The sequence below is a fragment of the Haliaeetus leucocephalus genome, unplaced genomic scaffold (genome assembly GCF_000737465.1).
Source record: "Haliaeetus leucocephalus isolate CR32 unplaced genomic scaffold, Haliaeetus_leucocephalus-4.0 Scaffold636, whole genome shotgun sequence".
In the NCBI taxonomy this organism is placed as follows: Eukaryota; Metazoa; Chordata; class Aves; order Accipitriformes; family Accipitridae; genus Haliaeetus; species Haliaeetus leucocephalus.
In genome coordinates this window covers 2,446,010-2,458,485 of record NW_010973072.1, presented here as the reverse complement: position 1 = coordinate 2,458,485, position 12,476 = coordinate 2,446,010, and the positions used below count along the sequence as shown (strand labels likewise).

The 12,476-nt window shown below is 35.7% G+C and overlaps 1 protein-coding gene across 2 annotated transcripts in view; it reads right to left on the bottom strand.

The window, feature by feature from the left end:
- The window catches only part of RBFOX1 (RNA binding protein, fox-1 homolog (C. elegans) 1), a 293,981-nt gene that overhangs the window by 33,724 nt on the left and 247,781 nt on the right, over positions 1-12,476 (bottom strand). Inside the window, exons 9-10 of one of the 2 annotated variants that reach the window (XM_010578434.1) lie at positions 8,439-8,478; positions 304-368 (exon numbers count right to left, since the gene is read on the bottom strand). In XM_010578434.1, the coding sequence (XP_010576736.1) occupies positions 304-368; positions 8,439-8,478 (105 nt within the window). Of the gene's footprint in view, positions 1-303; positions 369-3,847; positions 3,891-8,438; positions 8,479-12,476 lie in introns of both variants that reach the window. The other variant, XM_010578433.1, reaches the window with a different exon arrangement.

The following is a 12,476-nucleotide window of genomic DNA, read 5'->3' as shown; positions in this document are numbered from 1 at the left end:
TGATCTTTAGCAGCAGACCATCATGAAGCTGTACATATATTTATCTACATTGTACAAGGGTCACAGACATTAATTGAATGATCTACAGCTTGGGAATGTGCACATCTCATGCCTGATTCTCAATTAAGGCCTAAAATCTCTCAATTTATGGCTATTCATGGATTATAATAAAACAGCCTGCTTTAGATATCACAATTATCTGCAGAGCAACAAGACAGTTATGAGACTTCAACAAGGCAAATTTATAGAATCATCTTCAACTTCCACTGGTCAAATATTTATTAGCAGTAAATGAGGTCTTACCTGTCACTGTAGGCAGCTGCAGTGGCAGTGGCAGGCTGGGCATACCGGTAGGCAGCATAACCACCCTGAAACACAAACTCACGCTCTAACTGGATTGCTACAGCACCTTAAATAACATTTTGCAAAACTTAGCAACAACTGAAAGAGTACTCTCATGCTGTAAGTTCAGTTAAGGGGTTAAATACGTAGGAGATATGTCAGTGAATCGTTAAGCAGAATTTATCACCACAAACTTGTGCTTGTTAAGATTTGTCCCAGAGACCAGGAAAAAGCAATGAACTGTATTCATCAATGTAAGGTTTTTTACAAGACAATACTGTAGTCTTCCACAAGTTTTCAAGTAGCAATTGTTCTTATGAATGAGGTGTATGTATATTAATAAAGCGATGCTGAACTTAAAAGAAAAATTCAGCTAATAATCAATTCTTTTTTGTACAAAATATGATTTATCACGTCTGGTTGATTAAACCTATGAATCTGCGCACTCAGTTAACACTTAACATTACATAGGTTTCAATTTATACATAAAATTATAATGAAGAAGCAAAATTCTCTTCTTCCATGAATTAACATTCAGTTGTATGTAACAGTAATTGCAGATGTTCAATTAAGCAAACAGGACAAACAAACACACATTTGAAAGGAATTGTGTGCAGTGATGCATTGATTATCAAACTGTGAAAACAGCAGAGCTTCCTGTTCAATGGACCACGGTGTTATATCAACCATTTCAAAATGATCTCAGCATGCCAATTAACAAACACAGGCCAGTCTCCACAGATAACACAAACACGATTTACGTCCCAATTAGAATTCACCACCCCATAATCCTCTGGGACAGGGGACTTTTGTATTTCCTTTCCCACCTTCCCCCACCTTAACAAAGAGTTGAATAAGAAAGTATCAGATCACTCAGCTTTGAATAAAATTCACTCTTTTCCTAAACTGTTTGCCATAACGGATTGATTTTTTCCTTTTTTTTTTTTTTGGAAGGCTGCATTCACACAAGCTATTATGCTGAAGCATGAAGAACAGGCTACAGTGTGTCAACCTTTACTGTAACAGGAGTACATTTCTACTGCAGAAACTTTTGTGGGGTTTCTATTTTGATTTTACAAATAAAAATTCACTCTTTCCAGAAAAAGAAATCTCAACTACTTTTACAAGCTATTTCCCCTTCTGCTACTTTGCTTGGCGGAATCAATTCCATCCCTAATGTGTGTAAACCCTTGTTGGTTTGAAGATTGGAAGCGGGTTGGTTTGGGAAATCAATCCTTCAGCTGATAACGCTACGCCACCCTAAGAATAAATATATGTTTTACATATACTGACAGCTCATTAGAAACTCCAGGCTTTGAATCGTCAACTTGCTTGAGGAACAGTCATTCTGATTTTTTTTCAAGCGCTCACACAGAGAACAGTACATTTACCTCCCGACTCGTGGTCAGTTCCCTGCCAGCAGCAATCGTGTCACACAACCGCTGGAATAAGGCAGGGGCTTTCATAATACTCTCTACGCTCGCTCTTTTGCAGTGAGCTGCTTCTCTGTGCAAGCATGGAAGCATTGAGACGAAATACTTTCTCATTTCAGATCATTTGATTTTTATAAACCAATAGAAGGCTATTACTGTCAAAAATGTATAATAGGCACATATTGCTCGCAGGTATGTGCATACAGGCAATCAGATGTCAAATAATGTCACCAAGTGCAAACTGAGCCAGTAAACTGTGAGGCTGAGGGATGATAATGCAAGCTGCACACTTGTTCTGGCTTCTGCTACAAGGAGAAAGGTGAGAGATTATACAAAATCATCCATTCTCCCTTCTTGCTTTTGAGTGCTAAATATAGCACCTTTTTTTTCTTTTTTTTTCTTTTCTATTTTTTCTTTCTTTTCATTTTTTCTCTGAGTGCTGATATGAGGGAGTAAAAGTATAAAGAAGATAGTAAACTTGTTTGCATGATCCAGTCCTGAAAATGTGTGGCAGACTGCAAGTCATTCTGCAGTATGACATGATTCTGTTCGCCACGTGTGTGACTTCTTCACTTGTCCTGTATTCCATTTCTAAACCCCCTTATTTAAATGTGAGAGCCACTTCATTTCAATCTAACTATGCACATAATGACTCCCACTGCGTACAGAACTGAGAACGGGCCACCATGAGAAGTATCAATCTGTTTCGGTGTTCTTAATCAGACAAAAATGAGACAGGCTGTTCACATACTGGCTGGTTTTAAATCTGCGGATGGTAGACTCCATGAGGATTGTTTTCCCTTCCTTTATTTAACTATCACTAAAAATTGGTCAGTCTGTGAAGACAGACCCTTTCTTCCTTCCTAAATACAAGAGATTCCTTTTCTGCTTACATCTTCATTTGCTTTCATCAAAGAATTGCTGCTGAACAATGAAGCTCAACTCTGAACTTTATTGAGATGCTTTGCATTCAACAGTCAGTATGGCGTTTGTGAGAGTCCTGGAAAGACTGAGTCTAAAGCAATAAAAATAAAAAGGGATCGAAGTTATTGAATTTGCCTCAATTCTTTGGAGAACTAAAAGACAGGATGCATTTGGTTATCAGGAAAATCATAATGCCCTACCAGCCCATGTCATGATTTCATATTAATATAATTATCATATAATTGCACATAAAAACATTCTTACACAAATTATTTTGATGGGGTTTGTGTACTGCAGTTTTGGTGTGATACTAAGTTTTCTTATTGTTTTACTTCAGTTACTTTAGATGATTTATCACTGCAGTAACAAAATACTTGAAGGTACGCTTTATATTGGGAATCAGGACGGGAATCTGATTCAAACCCCTGAACTCTAAACTTCTGTGGCAAGTTCTGCTTTACAATTTTTCTCGATTTTGAACTTGGCTGATATCTTAGATGAAGAATACACTAGTAGTATTCACTACATATAAACTTCTGGAGTAATATATTAAATATTTATCTTCACGCCTTAGACTATATTCCAAAATAAAATATTTAGAGCAAAATTATGTAATAATTACATAATAATAAAAAACACTTTTCAGTTCCTATGTTGTAGAAATGCTTTTTCCCCCTCACTCTGTACATTCAAATAGAAAGTACTGCTATGCTTTAAATTATTATTTTGAAAATTCAGCTGAAATCATAAACTCAGCTAAAATAATGAAAAAATATCTACTGCCTTATCTGTGCTCCCATATTTGCTACTTCCAAAACAACGATAACACAACGTTACAGCAGCTTACGTTGTCTTAAAAAATTAAGTATAGACTCAAAACACTCACTGTCCAAATACAGAAATACATCTCACTGGCATAAAATACTGAATGGCACACTCACAACAGTAACTGTTGCATTTCATGGGATATGAAGAATATCTGTGATTTTGTGATAGAATCTGGAAAATAAAATGCAACTGCTAGACTATTCTTATCATTTAGACACACAGAATCCATTTTCCCACATAATTATTTGAGTATTAGTATGATTTTACAAGAGTCTACATTCAGCGTAATGAGTTTTTTTCCATCAGTCAGTATGTCATACCTGTGGTAACTTATTGCCATACACAGGCTCTTGCAATACTGCTCTATAAAGAAACAGAAATTTAATGAATTGAATGAGTAAGGAAAGAAGGATGGAAATAAAAATGTAAGGAAGGAGTTTAGACAAATTCCCCAGAGCCACTCAATACAATTTTCCTTTCAATGTTTCGTACATCTCTGTGGCTCAGGCAAATTGAAAAAAGAGCAGTGGAAGGTCAGTAGCCAATTGTTACAGAGAAATCTTAATCGATTTTAGAAAGAAATCGCAGAAATTTTAGATAAGATATGATAAAATGGAAGTGAACAGAAAATCAAATGCATGTGAATTTTTAAGTAAAGTTTGTATATCTGTAATAAAAATAATTTCCACAAAAACGAGTTATACAAACACACATCTATAGAACACAAAACCATGTATACATGTGTTCACCTCCTCCTAAAATACCTAAATTATTTTTTTTATCTTGATCTCAAATGTACTGACAGTGTTTATTGCAGAGATAAACTAAGTGACTCTAAATGATGCGTATTTTTTCGTTAGTTTTTCCTGTTCCTAACATATTTAACATTCTACGTGAATGGTGAGAATTATTTTTCCTCAATTTTTACTTCGTATACTTCCTTTCACTCAAGGATCTCAAAGTGTTTTGTAAACATAAATTAATCAAGGTTCAAAACCTTCTCTACTATTGAGCGTTATACCTGCCTTATTAGCTACAAATAGAGGAAAGGGTTTAAAATGGAATGAATTGTACCCAGCCCTGCAGAATATAGAAGGTAGAAGTAGTAATTTCCTCTTCCTCCACTCATATGATATTGAGGTTTAAACAGTATTTGTTCTGCTCACGGAGTAAAACTTTGACTGGGAGAATTACAACTGAATGACCCACCACCTCTTTGTGCTGGCTCAACTTTGGGAACAGGCCTATGTGAAAGGTTCAAGTCATTTCTCCCCTTCTCATTCTGTTCCTGCAAGTCACAGGAAAGGGCACATTCTTCCACTTACAAAACACAAAAATCTTTGGTACTTAAAAGAAAGACTTCAGTGCTAACTGAATATCCTTGCTTTTCACTTTAGAACAGCACCTTTAAGGGCATCTGCATCAATGGACTTCTACCTAGTATGAAGGGAGCGTTGCTTAGATAATCATAGCTGCTTTTTCCTTGGGAAATAAATACGTGCTCCACCCTCAATAGCATCCTACCTTTGAGCTAAAGGCGATGGCAGTGGCTATTGATAATCTTGTTCTATACTGCTGATTACCAAAGTATGCCTTATTCTTGACCAGCAGCTCAGAAAAAAAATCTTAAACCTATGTACTTCTATGTTGTCGTGGACTCTCACGCAGTATCACAGGTCCAAAATTCCTGAGAACAAGTTAGAAAATCTCACTGTGAACAAAAAGACTGACTAATGCACGTGGTTAAACTGCATTACCAAGGGACTTCTGAAGCTGGTGATGACGGAGTTTGGAAGTTTCTCATATTTCTTAGCCTTCCCACATTTTAGGTGTGGATTGAAGACTGACGTGTTCTGAAAACATTCTTTATGACAATGGTAAAAAAAAATAACAGATTTAAGATAAAGCAGAGCAATAGTGTAGAGATATTAGTCTAACTGCATATTTCTGCGTCTGTTACTATTTTTGTTCATTTTGTGGAGTGTATTTTCTTGTTTTCACAGGTGTCAATCTTCATCTAGGAACTTCTATATTTGCTGGCAGGCAACCTTAATTCTTTTTTAATGACTTTTTCTCTCAGTGAATCAATACTTAATTTTAAAAGGTCTTCCTTACTTCCTAATCATCTCCTTTATTTTTCCTACTCAAAGGCACATTTGAAATGGAATTCAATAGCTCAGCTATTTCAGAAGCATTATTACGTTCCATATAGAACTATATGAAATATAGAATATATTGTATTACATCTAGAACCATGGCTGTTGACTTTTCATTTTAGACTGTACTTTCCACCTATTTTTATATTCCTGTTCTCTTCTATTCCTCTGGTTAATATTAACCAGCTCTGGCTATTTGCTGTTCTTGGCTCACCCTGCAGTTTTTACCCAAGCAGTATCTTTCTGTGTCTTCCCTCCTTCCTTTCCACAAAATGTAGTCATCAAAGGCTATACTGATAGCTCGTTATGAAAAGACTGGCATGGTCCATATTACTGTTAGTACGCAATGTAATCATATCAGAATGAAACCCACTCTGATATACTTGTTAATGCATATTTTTGGTTCGGCTTTTCAGTACTGTGTTCCTTTTGTTTTGCTTCCTGTGGTATTTTTAAGGTTCCTTTCTCTCCAATCTACCATTAAAACCTATATTGTTTAATTTTTTTTGTTTGGGTTTTTCTTTTCACAAAGCATTTGTTCTTTCACAAAGCTTCAGCTCTGTACTTAAAATGAAAGCTGAGTAGAACTATGTCATAATCAACTGGGATTCAGTAAATAACTTGGTCCACTGCAAACTAACACTAAGAACTAATACATTGTGAATTATAAGGTTTCTTTTGATTTATGCCAGTTTTCTCTCTATCTCTTTCCCTTCCCTGCAAAATGTTTTATACGCAAGCAAGAACAAATGTGAAGAAAAATGAATTATAAAATAATAAGCTTTGTACATTATAAAAAAAAAAATCCAGAAGAGTGTTTTAATTCTGTCAACTGCTCCAAAGGCAAATGTTCTGCTGCATTAAGAGAACTAAGAAATACAATCAGAAATACAAGGCTGCAACTGAGTGAAAACCAACGCACCAGTACAGTTATTCCAATTTCTAATGCACATGACTATTCCAGACAACTAAACTGAGGCTATATTAGAAATGAGTAATTTCTTCAGTATCCTCCTCATTGAAATCACTTTCCAAAAATGTTGAAGTCTGTTAGAGAGAGTGAGGCCATCTAAAAATATTATTGCCAATGAACAAAAGAGATATTCCTGTTTTTCAGCAGCAGTGGGTTCCAGAACTATGAACAGTTACATTAACTTTAGTTCCCACCTATACTATCACATTAAGGAATCCTGAGAAAGATGTCTTGTTGCCTTTCAGATTTTCAGGTTGGTAAACTGAGCAAAATGGATGTCACATTCCTTTGACAGTTTGAAGAAATATGAAAATTGGAAACCACACCTGAAGAAATTCCACGCTGTGCCATGTATGCTATATAGCTTGAAAATTCAGCAGCAATGTGTTTAGGTGAGATTAGAGCAGCATACTACACTTGAGTAAGCCTTTGGCAAATGGGTGATTCTTATGTGTTGTAAACAATATGTTACTGATAACATCACTAAGTACATAAATACATAGGGAGAGAATTTTAACTCATGCTAATTTATTTTAAATATATTTTTAATCTACACAAATGAATTTTCAAATAAGCATCAGGCTCTTTCTACCTCCATCAGAAAAACAAAACCTACTTCATCCATAAATTCAAATTGTTTTCCTTCTTTATATAAAATTTGTTTTAAAAAATCTGTTCCTTTGGAAATAGTTCTAAAAGATTGCTGATAATAAATACAAGGAATGTTTTCTAGCACTACCTATTAAATTTTTAATATTCATACTGATTTCAACTCATCCATCTCTTTGTATCTCAACAGACACAGTACAACAGAAGTACAGGTAGGTTAGAGAAAGTTCTCTGGTGAAATAAAGGTGATACCTATAACTTAGGTCCAGATTGCTTTATCAAAATAATAACAAATGTGAACGATTACTGGAGTATCAGTAAAATATTTTCTATCTACACATAGGGTATAAGAATTAATTATTTTAGAACAGTGAAATTCAGCCTCAACCACCTGAAACCTCTTGCATACTCAGACATAAGTAGCCTCCCTGTATACATTCAGGGTAAAAATTTCAGTATTGGGAAAAAAAAAAAAAAAAAAAAAAAAAGAAAATTTAAAAGGAAATTGGTGACCAATGAGGTGAAGTAGGTAATGATAGATCCAGCACTATAAATCCTTACTGACAAATATAACCACTTCTTATATCATGAGAAGTGTCTACCCGTTTTATTTAAATTGAAATAAGTGGATTTTAAAAGAGCAGATGGAAGTCTACTCAGATTACAGACAATAGAGAGCCATATCTTAAACTTACTATGTAATTAAGCTCTACTTATCACCATGGCACTTACGTATACCCAATGTTGCCTGTATTTGGGAAATCTGTATCTCTCCATAAAGTATTTTCATAGTTCAGGTGTTAATAATACTCAGCTTGCCTTGATTTTTAAAAACGAGCTTTTGGGGATTTGCAGAAGAATGTTTCTGTTTTGTTTTTATTTTTCCTTTGAACTGCAATTTTGAAGGGAGACGCCCCTCCATACACGCACACACATTTTTCACATCTTTTTGCATTCATTCAGCATTTGATTGAAGAGTTAATTCAGCTCCACTGAACAATGATAGATGTAATGAACAGAAAGGTCTTCCAATGTGAGAGATATTCTTCTCAATTCTTTCTGACAGGCAAAGGATGGTAAATAGACACAACAGAGTCAAGCTAGGCAGCAAACTTGTAAAAAGAATGACTCTGGTAATGTACAAGGACAGCATGCACATCAATGAATACTTACATAAATGTCTGCACCATAAAATCCATCCTGGTATACAACACTGCAAGGATGCACACACAAAGAAAAACATCCATATTAGTGCATTTCCACATGCAAATGCCACCAACCCCTGCACAGCTGAGGTTAGTCTTGTCACAAGAACAGAGGGAGCGGGGAAGGAAGGCAATCTTCACATTGGTTAAGGAGGTTGGTAGTAATTATCAGAAGTGAAACTGTACTGAATACATCATCTTATAAAGTATGCCAAATGCTTAGTCAAGGAGAGGCAAAGCATGGCAGGATTGGAAAATACTTTTGATAAGGTTTGGGGTTTTTTTTTCTTCTTCTTTTCTAAGAAACCACATATTGGCAGCATCTTTTCTATAAAAATTTTCAGTGGGCCAATCTTACAATCAGTTTTAATAAGTTAACAAAATGCTATCTCTTAAACTACCACTTTCTTGTCCTGCAATTTTGTCAACCCTCTGAAACAAAGCAGTAGTTGTCACTACTTAGACGGAAAACAAAACACAGCATAAGTTTATATGGTGAGAGGAATATGTGAAATAACTATACTGGTGGTATTCTACCCATTGGGTCAAATCTCAATACGTCAACGTACACAGAGATGAGAGTATTCATAGCTACTGCACTGTTGGCTCAATACACATCTCCGATAGCGATAACAGGTCTGTTAAGAATGTCATGGCATTATTCTTAGGAAAAAAGTATTAACCTTCCTCACTTTATCATTTTACAACTTTGGCGAACATGCCAATAGTTCTGAGCTCCCCTGCAGTTTTGATTGGATACATTACTACTACTTATCTGGAAAAATGCAGTACCGTTATATTGCTGTTAACAGTTTACCCAGAGACTGCTGCAATTCAGCTAAGATAAATCATCAGTGTAAATAGTTCAAATCTTAGATTCTAAACCCTTCAGGAAAAATGACATAGTATGACAAAGATGGTTTAAATGATTACACTAGATAAAACTGGAAGTACACAACAGTGGCCTACCAATTACACACATTACGCAAGTCCTGCAATTTTACATTCGTTTGGCAGTTCCGCAACTTAAAATGGGTATTTCCAATATCAGAATCAACCCAAGCTGTTTCGAGAGCTAAATATGAGAGCACACAATAGGTCTTTTGCAACAATATTTTCAATTTAGGAATACTATTATCTGGAAATAATAGTTATTACCAAGTTGCTAGCCTAAGCTGTTTTGCAATTCCAACAAGAATTTTCATGTCAGAAATATAAGTGATGTATTGAGGTCAATGACCAAAACCCACAGGGCTGAGCTGGTATGTGTCTAAGTCAGAATCACTTGAGAAAATCATAAATATGCATACATGCACAGAAACCACATTGATAAAACCACATTGACGATAAAGTTTGCTATGGAATAATAATGTGTGAAAACTCGGCTCCACTTAAATCAGAGTGTCTACCATTTGCTTCAGTAAGGTCAGACCTTTACTCATCTATTTTTCTATTTATTAAGTCTGCAGAGTAAAATATGCCAAACCTGGTCTACACTGGTAGCTTTCAGAGAGCTTGCTATTTACATTGTAGCGTACCTTCATTTTGGGCTTGACATTCTGATTCTTTTAAAACATTACAAGTTTTTCTTATACCTGTTTGCATGTAAGAAATAAAACATTCCATGTGACTGCAAGGTTCAAGTACACAATCATGAACAACATGGAAGGAGTTTTATGGGATGATATACAGAAGATACAAAGTTTACTGAAGTTGGAGGCCCCTCAACCACAACCCTCAGCTCCTCTTATCTGTGTGCCACTCGTGCTGGGAGGAGGTGGAGGAGTTGGGAATGAAGGAGTGAAGTTGAGCCTGGGAAGAACAGTGGGGAGCAGGGGAAGGTGTTTTAGGTTCTGTCTTTGCTTCTAACCATCCAACTGCATCTTAATAGGCAATAAAAGAAATTAATTTTCAAGTCAAGTCTGTTTTGCCCGTGATGGCAATCGGTAAGCAATCTCCCTGTCTTTGCCTCAGCCCAAGAGCTTTTCCATCTTACTTTCTCCCCCTATACTCTTGAGGAGGGGGAATGAGAGAGCGCAGCTGGGTCAGGGTCTGGCAGCCAGCCAAGGTCAACCCACCACAGTAGAGTAAAACATACCATTTTCAATTATTATTAAACATTACTATTCAGAAAATAATGCTTTTGAGAGAATGTGTGTCAGAAAGGAGACCTTTTTTCTTCCTCTTCTTGGTGATCTGTGGACATACAGCGAAGATGTCGCAAGACAAATAAGGGCTGATAGAATTTGAATTCCCAAGTGCGTCTCGTAATTTCCGGTAGGATACTTCATTCACCTAGGCCCTCCTTTTATATATAACGCGCAGTCATGTACTGACAGAAACTTATTTTGAATTCTAAAAATGCAACTGCTTGATAAATATTATACCAAAGGAAGTACCCAACACTAAAAAGAGACATGAATGCATGACTCCGTCATTAAACAGAGTTAGTATTAAGATGAAGCGACAGAATCAGGCAAAAGACTATATATATCCCAAGCAGGACAGGCACCATGAAAAGATATCAGTTGATTTTGTCTTATTTCCTCCATATGGTCTTGTAGTATGATAGTGATGTTAAATATAAAATCATCTGCTTCTTTTGAAGTTTGAAGAAAAGTAATTCTTCACACTTTCATAGATTTTTCAGAGAATATTTTCTCTATTCACTGTCCTTGTCACTTGTTGACTCCTGCGAGTGAATCTTACCAGAGGAGTCAAATGTATTTTCTAATAGCACCCTTCATCAGAAGGACAAAGCGTAAAACATCAAGAGCTATGTTTTGCTCTTGTGCTTTTCTTTCCTTCAGTATATAATTTTCCAAAGGGTAATTTGCTTGGCTTATCATCCCCTTTTCTCTCTCCGAAGCTGTAGGCAGAAAACAGATGATAAGTCTCAAGCATGGGAACAGACTGAATGCATCACACAGGGACCCATCACACCACAGCTCCTTTTACACTTTATATTCAAAAAATTGTCTTGGCAGACAGATAAATCTTGAGTTCCTTGTAAACCAACACAGGGTCTGGAAATAGCCACGTTACTGAAATCTGAATTACTTCACCCAGGAATGGATGATATGTTAATGCGCTACCTGGAGGCATTAAAATAAGAACAACAAATTTGGGGGACTTATTCAGTTGTATTTTATGATTTTATTGTGCTAAGGAAAACTCAGAGAAGAGAGAAATCTTGATTTAATAAGAAAATGTGCATCTAAATAACATCAGATGTGGCAATCATTTCCTGAAATTATTTTTCTATCAATATGAAACTCTTTTCTCACCAACTATTATACAGCTGCTTTAGCATGATTTTAGCTGCTGTATTTTAGTCTCTGTGTCTTATAATCATTTTTTGTAACTATATTAAGAAAACCTCTTTACTAGTTTAGATTCCACCTTTATAATATCCAGGGAGGAATACATCTGTCTTCATTATAATTTTTCTATCCTCATCTTTCAAAAGGATTGGGTTGGATAATCTATCAATGACATAAGAAGACAGTTCTTGACTGCACAAATCTTAGTTCAGTAACTTCATAGCAGCTGAGTATATATGGCCCTCAGCCATACACACAATCTGCACAAGTTAACATAAATAACCTAAGGCAGATTAAGTGCGTAGAGTATTGATTCAGTGTAACAAACAGGCATTACAATCATGATTTCATTCATTGTGATAGGAATCATGGTTACAGTTAGCTATTTTCTCTCCATAACAAGTAAGAGAAAGCACCCGAGGAACAAAAGTTCTCAGTTTTCTGATTGCTGGTAGTCACCTTCACTGTCCTATGCATATTTTCCAGTTTTGGGTCACCTTTTATATGAAGTCTTCATAAAACAAATAGTAGAAGAAACGCAACTACAACCTTATTTAAAATAAAACAAAGAAAAGACTGAGAATTAAAGTAACACCTTTTGACACCCTAATAACACAACTTTCACTGTTGTAAATACACAACGGAAACTCTTGTATGAGGCTCTTTCAACTTTTTAGAATGTT